We start from the raw sequence: 12,200 nt of genomic DNA on the forward strand, positions 1-12,200 counted from the left end.
CTCAACTACAGTGTGAGGGATCTTCCTTTTTGGGGGGGGTTGGAGCTTATTTTTATGCATTAGTTTTTGCATGCATGCAGCTAATTGGGGCATGGTAGTCTATTATCAACATCGCATTTAAACTTCGTGTCCATCTAATTTACAAATGCAATTTTAAAATGTGTGCAAGTTTCCACACATGCTCCACGTATAACAATGGTTTGTTTTTTTTTTTATAAATACAAGTCAGTATAAAATAGGCAGCACGGTGGATTAGCTGTTAAAGCGCTGGCCTCTCAGTTCTGAGGACCTGGCCTCGCCAGTGTGGAGTTTGGATGTTCTCCGGCCACTCCAGTTTCCTCCCACATCCCAAAGACCTGCAACATTAATAGGACACTCTAAATTGCCCCTAATAGGAAACGCAACTTATATAGAAAATATTTGACAATAGGGACTGTACATTAATTGGGAGTGCGGCTGTTTATCTCTCTGTGCCCTGCAATTGGCTGGCAACCAGTTCAGGGTGTACCCCGCCTCCTGCCCATTGACAGCTAGGCTCCAGCACTACCCGCGACCCTTGTGAGGATAAGCGGCAAAGAAAATGGATGGATGGAATTTTAAAATGTGTGCAACTTTCCACACGTGGTCCGCATTCAACAAAGGGTTCAGCTTTGCTCTGGTGATCCGTCTGCAAGCATCTTTATACTGATTTTTAATTTTTTTTTTTGGGGGGGGAGGTGATTCGTACGACACTCAAGTCGTTCATACTCCGAGGTCTCACTGTAGGTTAAAATTCTGTTTAACGCTGGTGGCAAAAAAAGGTTAATTTGAGGTGAAGCATTTATTGAGTCAGACTATGTTCATGATTAAATTCAACCGGGGTAAAAACTAGCTAAAACCACCATTGGTACGGACAGACCAGTTACTGTTCTTGAGGTGATATGGAAGGTGTATTTGAGGTAAGGCATTTATGGACCGTTTGAGGAAATGAGGTAATCAAACATACACAACACACTTCGGAGGGAAAGTTAAATGTTTAAAAAGTGTCAAATCAGAATGAACAAATATTTACATGAACCAAGTGAAAAGTTTTCAAGCCACTTCACAAACCAAGACAGCCAATGATTGAATGAAATCACAATCCATGCGTCACTCTTCAAAGGGAAGTTGCTGAGGCCGTGTCGGAGTCTTTCACCAGTAGAAGGTCCGGTTCAGGAAACCGGCGGCGGCATTAAGCCAGCTGCCGCTCGCGGCGTCCTTGGCGGCGGTGCGCGACACCGCTCGATCGGCCTCCTTCTCCGGCCTCTCCTCTTCCTCAGGGAGGTAGTCTGGCAGGGCAGAATCGCGCTGCGCTGCCTCTCCCGAGGCGCTCAGTGGGATGATGACCTGACCGAGGAGGAGGAGAAAGACCCATTGAGTAAGTTAATTCCTCATTATTGGAAAATACAAATCTGGATTTTTCACTCCATTGTTGTCATTCACACCCCCTTCTATAAACCTGCATATAAAACAAAAAACTTTGCTTTAAAGTTCTCTATCTTTAAACAAAAGCAGATGCCATAGACAGGCTTACAGATAGTGCCTGCGTTGGTGTTATAACCCTCTAGGTAGACATTCCTTGTCCTCTGGAATGCCTACGGTAATATGACCTTTACTTGTCTGTCATGGTCAAAGTACTGTAATTTCTAGACTATAAGATGCACCTGATTATAAGCCTCACCCCGCACATTCTTGAAGGAAAAACCATTTTGTACATACAAAAGCCGCACCTGTCTATAAGCCGCATGTGCCCACATTGAAACAAGTTGTTTTTTTTTTTACATATTTACATGAGATATTTACAAAGAATTTCCAAACTCTGCATATGACGCGACAGTAACACAGCAGCAATATGGTAGTAGCACAGCAATAACAGGGCTGAGTTAAAATCATATCGGTTAAAAAGTCACTGAGACGCGGCAGCAACACTGTTCAGGCCACCTGCTTTTATTGCACCTCTGAAAGCTTTTTTCCATCTTTTTACATTAATCCAGTTCTTCCCGCTGCCGTTTCCAGCATCTCACCAATTCATTCATGCCAAGTTTGCGCAGCAGCTCTGTTTCCTTCATCGGCCAGCTCGATTTTCTTTTAACTTGAAAGCTGCGTCGTGTGCTTTTCTTATTGCATTTTCCATGATGAGGGTCTGTTCATGCTAATTTGACTCGTGCGCAAAGTTATATTAAACTTGCGTCTTCCTCGACACATATATTCCACCTATCTCACTCTCACCTTTTCTGCTTGAGCGCCCCTGGCGGCCATGAGGAAAAAAATGCATTAATTATCCGCAGGGTTGAAAGCATGTGACAAACGTCGCGGCTTATAGTCGGAAAATTACAGTAATTTTACAAATATACTGATGGTAAAAGTGTGACTGACCTCATCTCCTGCCTCATTCTTCACCACCTGTTGGGCAGACAACACTTTGGTGGCGGCGATGGCCGAGGCTAAACTCTGCGACCATACAAATGAAAATAAGTAATATTTCAATTTGAAGTTTCGACGTGTACCCGTTGAAGTGTCTCCTCACCTCGGTGGGAAGGTCGGAGCGAATGCGCACGGTGCATCTCTTGGAGGCCATCTGAAAAGTGAAGCTGATCACGCCCCGGACCTTCAGCAGGGCCTCCTCGCACAAGCCTCGCTGGTGCTGTGTCATAAACGCGTCACATGTTTATTATTTTCCATACAGTCAGAATTAAGTTGGACAATTTGTTCTGTGATGAAGCACATATTATACTCGACAGACATAAATTGATATTGACATCCTCACATTCGACACACTTTAATTCTGTGACTTTGAATATGTGTGGTTTTAAAAGGCAGGGCTTGGGCTGTGAATGATTTGGGAGGCAGCGAATAAGAATGGACCGTAATTTCTGGCCTATAAGCCGTGACATTTTTCACACGATTTCAACCCTGTGGTTTATGCGGTGATGCGGCTAATTTGTGTATTTTTTTTTAACGGCCGCAAGGGGACACGAGTGTAAAAATAATGAGACCGGTGGAATATATGTGCCGAGGAAGTGACTTTTACCGGTGTGACGGTCTGAGTGTTTTCAGCGCTAAAAAGTCTCTATGATTAATACGCATGCACGTATATTTTGTAAACTTCCAGCCATGCTTCAACGTATGCCATTCGACAACTTGTCGCCGAGTGTTCATGTTCGCTATGGACGTCTCAGAAAGACGAACACAGCGAACGTACATATGTGTGTGTATATGTTTTTATCAACTTTTGTTTTAAAGTTAGGTTATAATGTATGTTTGCTCCCTCTATGTAGAAGAAGGGGTACTATGAGACCGGGGGATTTCCCCACGAAGCGTCGGCTATGTACTTAGAGTTCCCCTGTTAGTAACGCGTGCGCATTCATCACATGGAGACTTTTCAGCACGGGGGAGCGCTCAGACCGTCACACCAGCCCTGTTAGCGCTGTGCTAGCGTGTTGCTGGCGTGTCTCAGTGATATTTACTGGTAAGTTTTATGTTAACCGCCCTGTTAGCGCGATGTTAGCTAGCGTTAAACTCTTTCTGTGTACCGTCTTTCTTTGTAAATATCTCGTGTTTAAATGTGGGCCCTTGCGGCTTTTACACAGCTGCGGCGTATGTATGTACCAAATGGTATTTCCTTTTACAAATGTACTCAGTGAGGCTTGTAACCAGGTGCGCTGTGTAGCCCGGGAATTAGTCATTAGTTGTCTCTTAATTGGCTCAGAAATACATATACAGTAGTTTAAAAATGTATATATCGCCCAAACATCTTCACATTGAGGCACTCATAGGTCAAGGTACAAATGTCTCATGTCAACTCACAATGTCGTCCAGGCCCTGAATGTGCAACGTGACGCACTTGGCCTTCTTGTTCGACGAGTTCAGGAAGAAATGTGATTTTGGCCTCCTTTCCGGCGTGCGATGGACAGGACGAGGAGGGGCGCTGAGAATTCCATACACCTCTTTCGCCAAACTCGTCACGTCGACGGACAGCTCCTCCCTACGTGAAGAAGCAATGTTTACTTTGCGACCGTTATTGTAGTGTCGAACAAGTAACACATTGAGAAACACGCACTGAATGTCATCAAGTTGTTTTGATACTGTCTTAACATGCCATATCTAGCCATCCATTTTCTGAGCCGCTTATCCTCACAGAGGTCAAGGGCGTGCTGGAGCCGATCCAAGCAATCTATCGAGCAGGAGGCAGGGTCACATTCTGAACTGATTGCCAACCAATCGCAGGGCGCATAGAAACAAACAACCATTCCCATCTATGGGCAATTTAGTCATAGTTCAACTAAAAAATTAATTCACTTCAAATGATCAAGTTTCATCCATCATCCGAGACGATTATCCCCACAAGGGTCGCCGGAGTGCTGGAGCACATCCCAGCTATCTTCAGGCAGGAGGTGGGGTATACCCTCAACTGGTTGCCAGCAAATCTTGAAATATCTTAAGAAGTTTCTCTTGATTTTTATAGGAGAATAAAATCCCCCAATTTGAGACATTGTTTGAATATTATTATGTATTATGGTACTTGAATGTTAGGGCAGCAATAATTTAATTTAAGTAAAGTTGACACAAGGCTGCTGTCCAGTTCCAAGCGTGAATCTCTTAATTTTTTAAAAATGTTTTATCTAGACATATTGAAAGAGAGGACAAAACAGAGTATTTTGCAAGTTTTTTTTTTTTGCTTTATTTTTAAGCACAGAACTGGACACAACCCTAAAAATCAGTTAAATTATTGATCCTGACCTTGCCATAAGGTTCTCCAGGCTCACCATCATCCCCAGCTCATTCTTCATGGTTGGAATGTTGGGGGACAGCTCAGCCAAGTACCGGAGCGTCTACAAACACAAAAGAAGGAGAGAGTGATACGCACTTTGTAGTATTATATACTGTTCACCTCGAGCCGGTGTTTCGGTGGCACACACTTACACACCTGCAGAGTTGCGTGCAGCACTTCCGGGCTCTGGTGGTCCAGAAAGAGGACCAGCCCGGGGAGGCAGCCTTGGTCCTGCACGATGGCCTCTCGGTTCTGGGGCTCCGAGGCCAGATCCCGCAGCTGGCTCACCACCGACAACGCATCCATCACCTTGAACACAACTGTCGAGACGTTTAATTATGCAGCAATCATATCTGTAGGCGCTATTTGTTCAAGTACACATTTGAACCAAGTGTCACATGCTAAGCGCCGTAGCATTGTGGCTAACAACTTTTACAATACATAAAAGCAGATTAACAATGATCGTGAGAATAACTCTCGAGTGAATAATCGTTGCGTAACAACTTTTTCATTTATTTTTAAGAAATACGTTTTAATGTTCACTTTGGTCACGTTTTCTTACCCAGGACAAAAGGAGCTCGTGGACACAAATACAAATTTAGGCTGATATCGCAGCGGTGACACGCGATTGGTCAACTGAGAAACTACGTCGCAGCATCAGCTCGTACAATTGACCCCCGCATTCTAGACCAATCACGGAGGTTTATACTAGTTGAGCGTTTTATTTGACTAGTAAGACTTCCGGAGTCAACAGAACGAGCGTGAGGAAAGTTTTTAATTTGATTTTTTTTTTAATTGTAAAAAGTATGCAGGATTTTATTAAATGAAGACTTTGAACTAGCGCGAATGGGAAAGGTTGTTCTGAAGGAAAAACATACGGTTAGTTTATCATTATTATAAATACATTTGTGCGTGGTTTTATGGGGTTGCTTTTTCCTCAAATGGAAGAATGCGGGATTTGTTACGTTAAAATGATGGCATTTTATTGTATTTATTATATCATAAGTAAATGATTATAATGGCACACGTTAAACTGGTTAATTTAAGCATAGAATCAGAATTAAAGGAGGAGAGTTAGGCACAACGTAAGTGAACGGTTGTGATACGTTCAGGTACCATTAGCAATGCAGCAAGGTAGCCATTTCCAAATGACCAACATCGTGTTGAAATTTTCAAAGAATATTTTATTTAAACATACAGTGGTGTCTTGATATACCAGTTTGAATTTGTTCTGTGACCATGCTGTGAGTCAAAACAGTCGTATCCTCAAATCACGTTTACCTGTTGAAATGAATGCGACTGCCATTAATTCATTCTCACCTTCTTGGAAAAACAAAACAAAACAAAACAATGACATATATAGAAAGAAAAAATGTTCAGTTTGTGCATCATAATTGTGGACCTGACGTTACCACTGGGAGGCGGTATAATGTAGTCACACAAACATAAGCAGTTTTACAACTTCTGTAAGTGATTCAGAAATTTGCAGTTATAGAAGGCATTTATCACGGTGATTAGGAAATATATATACCTGTAAATATTACATTCTTCGTCCTTTCAGCATTACAACACCAATATGGATGCTATACATTAGCCCTGCAATAGCATTTTCCATTATCTGTTAGCATTAAGCTGAGAAAAAGAATTGTTCACTATCCCCAACTGCTACTTGTTGTGAAGTGAGTGAAGTTTATTGCCACCATACACTGATCGTATCTGAAACGTTTACTCGATGGTCAATTCCCAACCGATAGCTCGTATCTGGAAAAACTGGTAAGTCGGCTCACTCGCCTCTCAAGGCACTACAGTATTGTGTGCAGTACAATTGTGTGCAGGTATGATGTGTATGACTTAAAGGTCCACTGTCATAAAATGCACGAGTTTTAGTATGTTATTAATGAAAAAACGGCAGCCGGTATGGACCCATCCGTTTTTTCACCAGAAAACATGATTTTGACGTATATGGCTTTTTGTAATTCCCGCCATGAAAATCCTCTTGAGGGATTTGTTTTCAACAAGAAGCAGGAAGTGACGTTAGTAGCAGACTCTCACTCAAGCGGTCTAGTATGTTTCTACTAGTTTTAGCTGCTGGAAGGTAGTTCTTTGTTCCTTCGTGTTAGCCAAAAGGCCGGCTCGTTGTATTGCTGGATATTGCTCGACTACTCGGGAGGATAGATTCGCTCTTCCTACTTTTCCAAAAGACCCGGTTCATCGTGAAAAATGGATTGCGCGGGTGCAAAGGACGAGAGCTACGTGGGCTCCAAATGACAGGTAGGTGTGTATACAGAGGTGGATCGGGCGGAGAAGGTGGTTTGGCAGTTTGGCCATGATCCGCATATCATCTAAATATGGCTCGAAACAATAGGGTAATATTTCCCCGGTCACTTCACTTGGTTGTGAGATGTGACGTCACGGACAGAAGATGCCGCCAATATGGCGACCACTTGGATGTTGAATGAGACTTCCACAACATTGCGCATGGATGACGCTCTCTCCGCTCATATTTATTTTTTCGTATAGACATTGAAGTGAATAATCTTAATGTATTTTTCATTGCAATATCAATTTTAGAATGTTTACAGGGTTGACACTTGGGCTTTAAAGTGTTGTCATACTGTGTCAGTCAACAGGAAAAAAAAAAAAGTGAGCTGCAATGTCTTTGCTTGAGGATGCACTGGATGTGCTGCGGATGCTGCTAGACTATTTTGGAGTACCTCCAGAAGTGGTGAGTTGGATTATTGATTTAAATTGAATGATTGCCACTCTTTTCGCCCCTAATTAACTAGAATAGCCTCCACCACTCCCACAGCCCACGTAAGGGATAATAAGCGGTGTACAGAGAATGGATGGATGGTTGCTTGGTATTTATTTGTTTTGTTTCCACTTGTGCTTTTTATGTAGCTGATTCCAGTGTGGGACAGTCCACTGTGCGGACAATATCGCAGTATTGTGAGAATGATCGGCTCCAACATCCCTCTGACACCCACGCCACGTGTCCACTTTCAGGTAATATGTACTGCCATACAGTCCTACCTTGACTTGTTTTTTATATTCCGTTTGTAATCGTAAACTTAATTTTGTTGAGATTTTTTTTTTTTGGTGCTTTATAGATAAGATTAAACATAAAGTCAGTAATTTTTTTTCAATGTCTGTACAAATTAAGGCCTTGTGTTTACAAAAAAAAAGGCCTCCCCTTTCATAATACAATTATGCCTGTGCTTTTAAACAATAAAAAATATTTGCAGAATTTATAGGCTACATGATTCCAAACACGTTATCCAAAAAGAATAATTAAATATTTTATAAAAAAAATTCTACATATGAACTCCCCCTTTCTGTTGAATGCCCTTCCTCTAATAATAATAGTAATATAATAGATATTCTTTTAATAAAAAAATAAACATCTAAAAAATAAATACATTTTCTCAACGAGCATAACTAGTTTTAGTCATGTAAAACACATTGTTACCTTGCATATGAAATAATAAATTTGCTTTGCTTTTAAAACTGCTTCTGTATATGCTGTATGAACAACCTTCTCTAATTACCCTACCTCTAGTACTAATAATAATAATACTGTAATGATTATAATAGATATTCTTTTAAAATTGCTCTGAAAAAATGTCTTTATTCACAGTTATGTATCAGTAATAAAAGTAAGTTTTCACAATACTCACTGATGGTGTAGTGGTACACACGCCGGACTTTGCTGCGGGGAGCATTTCCCGCTCAGCGGTGGTGTCGATATGTCCTCTGTGAAAGCCTGGTTCAGGGTGTAGGCCGCCTTTTGCCCGTAGTTAGCTGGGATAGGCTACAGCACTCTTGCAACCCTTGTGAGGATAAGCAGCATTGAAAATGGATGGATGGATGCCATATAGTCCAATTCCAACTTTTCATTGTTGTGGCATCCTTCTACATTCGACAGCTTCCACTCACCTCAAGGCCACATGGTTATACGGATGTCGCCACGGAAACTCCAACCGTCCCATCGTTCGCTGACGTTCTGTGGGTAGTTGAGGACGATGGGGATGGATTTGCGAAAAACAGGTACCACGATGAACACCAAAGAAAGCAGCAGCTACTTGATATCATATGATAATCAATTTACACATTCTCAGGGATTATCGACCGCTAAAGAAGTCTCCGCGACGACAAGTGGCGGGAGTTGGGTGCGTTGGACAAAAAACGCACCCAGAAGCTTTGGAGAAAATATCGGCGCTGGAGAGCGAGCTTTTTAAGCTGCGGGCTCAGATAGCCATTCTTGTCACTGCCACTCAGGCCACGGGTACGTTCCAGATTTTTGCCAATCTTTCATTTATTTTCCCAAAGGCAATGAACATACTAAATGTCACAGTGAATATAAACTACACTACAACCTCGGTTCTCGACCACAATCCGTTTCAGAGGGCAGTTGGAGAAGTGATTTGTTCGAAAACCGAATCAATATTTCCCATTAAAATTAATGGAAATAGAAATAATGCGTTCCAAGCCTAAGAAAAATTTGGCTTTTTGAAGCTTTTTTTTTTTTTTTTAGCTTTTCCTGATAATAAACTGCATAGTAGAAATACATTTATAGTTTAAATACTTTATATAATAAAATGATTTAAAAAAATATTTTATTTTTTGCTTGAAATTTATTTTTTAGTAGTAGGCTAGGCTAGGCTGGGGGTGCGTTGCCGTATCTGTTGCGACTCAGCCCCGAGCCATGTAAACTTTTTTGTATTAACAAAAGTGTAGAATAACTTCAAATTCACAACAAAGCACGCCGTGGGTCAGCTGGTCAGGTCGCGTGCGTTAGGTTATTTCCGGGTTTTGTCGGGGCGTTCGAGTACTGATTTTTGCTCGAAAACGGAATCAAAACAATCTCGAAACTTTCATTCGAAAACCGATTTGTTTGAGAATGGAGACGTTCGAGAACCGAGTATTTGCTGTATACATAAATAGCAGCTACTTTAACACACAGCGCAGCAACACATCCAAAAAGATTGGAGAACAATATTCATTCATAGATATTTTCAATACTTGTAGATCTCCCAGGGTCGCAAAATATGATGTCACCTGTCCCAGGACCGGCTCTCACATCCACGCCCCGCCCTCCTCCGCCGCCACCTCTTCCTCCTCCACCATGTCCCAGCTCATCGTCTGTTGGCGAGCTGATCCGACGACGCAAGTGTCACGGGAAGGACTCAGGGACGAAACAACTCAACGCTGTTCAGCGCATGCCCTCAATGTTGGATGTACTCAAAGACTTGAAGCAAGTGAAACTGCGCTCGGTGGAGAGGTCAGTTCAAGTGGTCAGTTTCTAAACTGTAAACACTGAACAAGGGACGTGCGTTTAAACTTCAGTAATATTTATTTACTTTTGGAAATTCTAATGAAAATAATAATGCACAAATTAGTTATTTGTGCTCATGGATTAAAAAAAAAAAAAAAAAAGTAAACAAGACATGCTTTCAACCCTGCGGTTTATGCGGTGATGCTGCTAATTTGTGCATTTTTTTTTCTAACGCCCGCAAGGGGGCACTCGAGTGGAAAAGGTAAGAATGAGGCCAGTGGAGTATATGTTCCGAGGAAGTGACTTTTACCGGCCTTGTTAGCGCTGCGCTACCATGTTGCTGCTATTTTACTGGCGTGTCCCTGTAATACTTACCGGTAAGTTTTATTTTAACTAGCCCTGTTAGCATTAGCGCGGCGCTAGCATTAAACTCTTTCTGTGTACAGTCTTTCTATGTAAATATCTCACGTTTCAATGTGGACACTTGCGGCTTTTACACAGCTGTGACGTATGTATGTACCAAACGGTATTTCCTTTACCAACGTACTCGGTGAGGCTTGTAACGAGGTGCGCTCTGTAGGCCGGGAATCAGGGCATATAGTTATTAAGGTTAGGGTTACTATTACTATTTACTGGGATTTTAAGTAATACCTCATTAAGTAGCATGTTTGCATGATTCCTCAGCTTTCATTTTCTTTTGTTGCCTTTGTCCAAGCTGTTTTGAATGTGTTAAGGCATAATTCAAATTCAGACAATATTTGCCGATAGAGAACATTAAATACGACCTTGTAGTGTATTCAATTGAATATACCGGAGGTTGATAAAGATTTGCAAATAATTGTATTCTGTTTTCAATTACGCGTTACACAATGTCCACAATTTTTGGGAAATGGGCTCTCTACATTTAAGGAAGGACAGTTGTCACTGTTTCCCCTTTTGCAGATCACCAGGTGGCACGCCAGTCTCAAGGAGCCACAGCAAAGGGGGCCCGGCCGTTTCGAACGACCCGGCGATTCTGATTGCTGAGGCCCTCAAGAGGAAGTTTGCTCAGCAACGTCACAACGATTCTTCAGACAAAGAGAATTCTCTGGATAGTTCGCCAATAGGCAGTCCGGATTCACCCAAGGTTTGTTGAGCAATCGCTTTTTGTTCATCACCACCTCAATTGAAATTAGATTTATTTTTTATTTTTTTCATTTATATATATATTCATTTTTTTAAAGATAAATTTGTGTCCCATTATTCATATTTTAAAATGTATTGATTAAACATTTAAAATATTGTTTTACTTCAAAAAATATTAATTTATGAAATTATAATTTATTGAACATTTTGTGCATTTCTAAAATATCTCATATTAACTGAAATTGAGTTAATTTGATTAGAATGGACACAACAAAATAAGTGTTGTGTTCAAAGAGATTGATTTATGTTAATATTTATTTAACCATTTAAATACGTATGCATAAAATGGAATTTTGCGTTGCAGATGTTCCACCACGCTCGTCGCAGCAAGGGGCTTCTCCATTTGTGATCGTGTCCGTGAACCCTGAAAATCCCGACGTCCGTTCCCACTTCTCCAGTTTCCACAGGTTTTGAACTTTTTTTTTTTTAGTTTTGATTTCAAGCGGCGCTCGTAAGTGTTCTCGCCACTCAGTGATCTCCCTTTTATGTTGTTTTTCAAGTGTTTTACCGTACGTTGTATCAAACTGTTATATTTTAAGGTGAAGATAAACAGACCAGTGACGTTAATTATTTATTGGTATTGGTAGGCCTACAATGATTCATACGTTGATCAGATCTTGATTTGACCTCAATGATGATTGATGATGTAGTGGTACCCACGCCTGACTGGTGCAGGCAGCGCGGGATTGATTGCCGCTCAGCGATGGCGTCATTATGGGTCCTGCGACTGACTGGCGACCAGTTCAGGGTGTAGTCTGCCTTTCGCCCGAAGTTAGCTGGGATAGGCTCCGGCACTCCCACGACCCTAGTGTGGATAAGCGGCTTAGAAAATGGAAATGGTATGATTCATTTTGGGCACATCTGTTGTCCTCGTGTTTATTTACCCGCTGAGATATATTATTATAAATTAATTCCAAGCCCCATAACACCCATTTATGATTTCTGATGTTC

General features: G+C 41.5%; 2 protein-coding genes across 3 annotated transcripts; one reads left to right on the forward strand and one right to left on the reverse strand.

Moving 5' to 3' along the window:
* Positions 1 to 1,002: 1,002 nt before the first annotated feature.
* Positions 1,003 to 5,488, reverse strand: armc1l (armadillo repeat containing 1, like). Of its 2 annotated transcripts, none has more exons than XM_061812879.1 (7): positions 5,352 to 5,487; positions 4,946 to 5,109; positions 4,759 to 4,850; positions 3,826 to 4,003; positions 2,546 to 2,662; positions 2,395 to 2,469; positions 1,003 to 1,365 (listed from the first exon to the last, which is right to left on the reverse strand). In XM_061812879.1, the coding sequence occupies exons 2-7, from the start codon at positions 5,093 to 5,095 to the stop codon at positions 1,171 to 1,173; spliced, it is 807 nt and encodes a 268-aa protein (XP_061668863.1). In that variant the 5' UTR covers positions 5,096 to 5,109; positions 5,352 to 5,487; the 3' UTR covers positions 1,003 to 1,170. The 2 variants fall into 2 exon arrangements, with proteins under 2 accessions (XP_061668863.1, XP_061668864.1); XM_061812880.1 differs by lacking the exon at positions 1,003 to 1,365 and adding an exon at positions 1,478 to 2,266 and having other exon boundaries at positions 5,352 to 5,488.
* A 26-nt stretch (positions 5,489 to 5,514) lies between these two features.
* mtfr2 (mitochondrial fission regulator 2) lies at positions 5,515 to 12,199 on the forward strand. The gene is made up of 8 exons (XM_061812878.1): positions 5,515 to 5,668; positions 7,413 to 7,514; positions 7,691 to 7,795; positions 8,715 to 8,836; positions 8,908 to 9,074; positions 9,818 to 10,070; positions 11,007 to 11,190; positions 11,554 to 12,199. The coding sequence occupies exons 2-8, from the start codon at positions 7,443 to 7,445 to the stop codon at positions 11,596 to 11,598; spliced, it is 948 nt and encodes a 315-aa protein (XP_061668862.1). The 5' UTR covers positions 5,515 to 5,668; positions 7,413 to 7,442; the 3' UTR covers positions 11,599 to 12,199.
* The last annotated feature ends 1 nt before the right edge of the window (position 12,200 follows it).

The sequence above is a fragment of the Syngnathoides biaculeatus genome, chromosome 23 (genome assembly GCF_019802595.1).
Source record: "Syngnathoides biaculeatus isolate LvHL_M chromosome 23, ASM1980259v1, whole genome shotgun sequence".
In the NCBI taxonomy this organism is placed as follows: domain Eukaryota; kingdom Metazoa; phylum Chordata; class Actinopteri; order Syngnathiformes; family Syngnathidae; genus Syngnathoides; species Syngnathoides biaculeatus.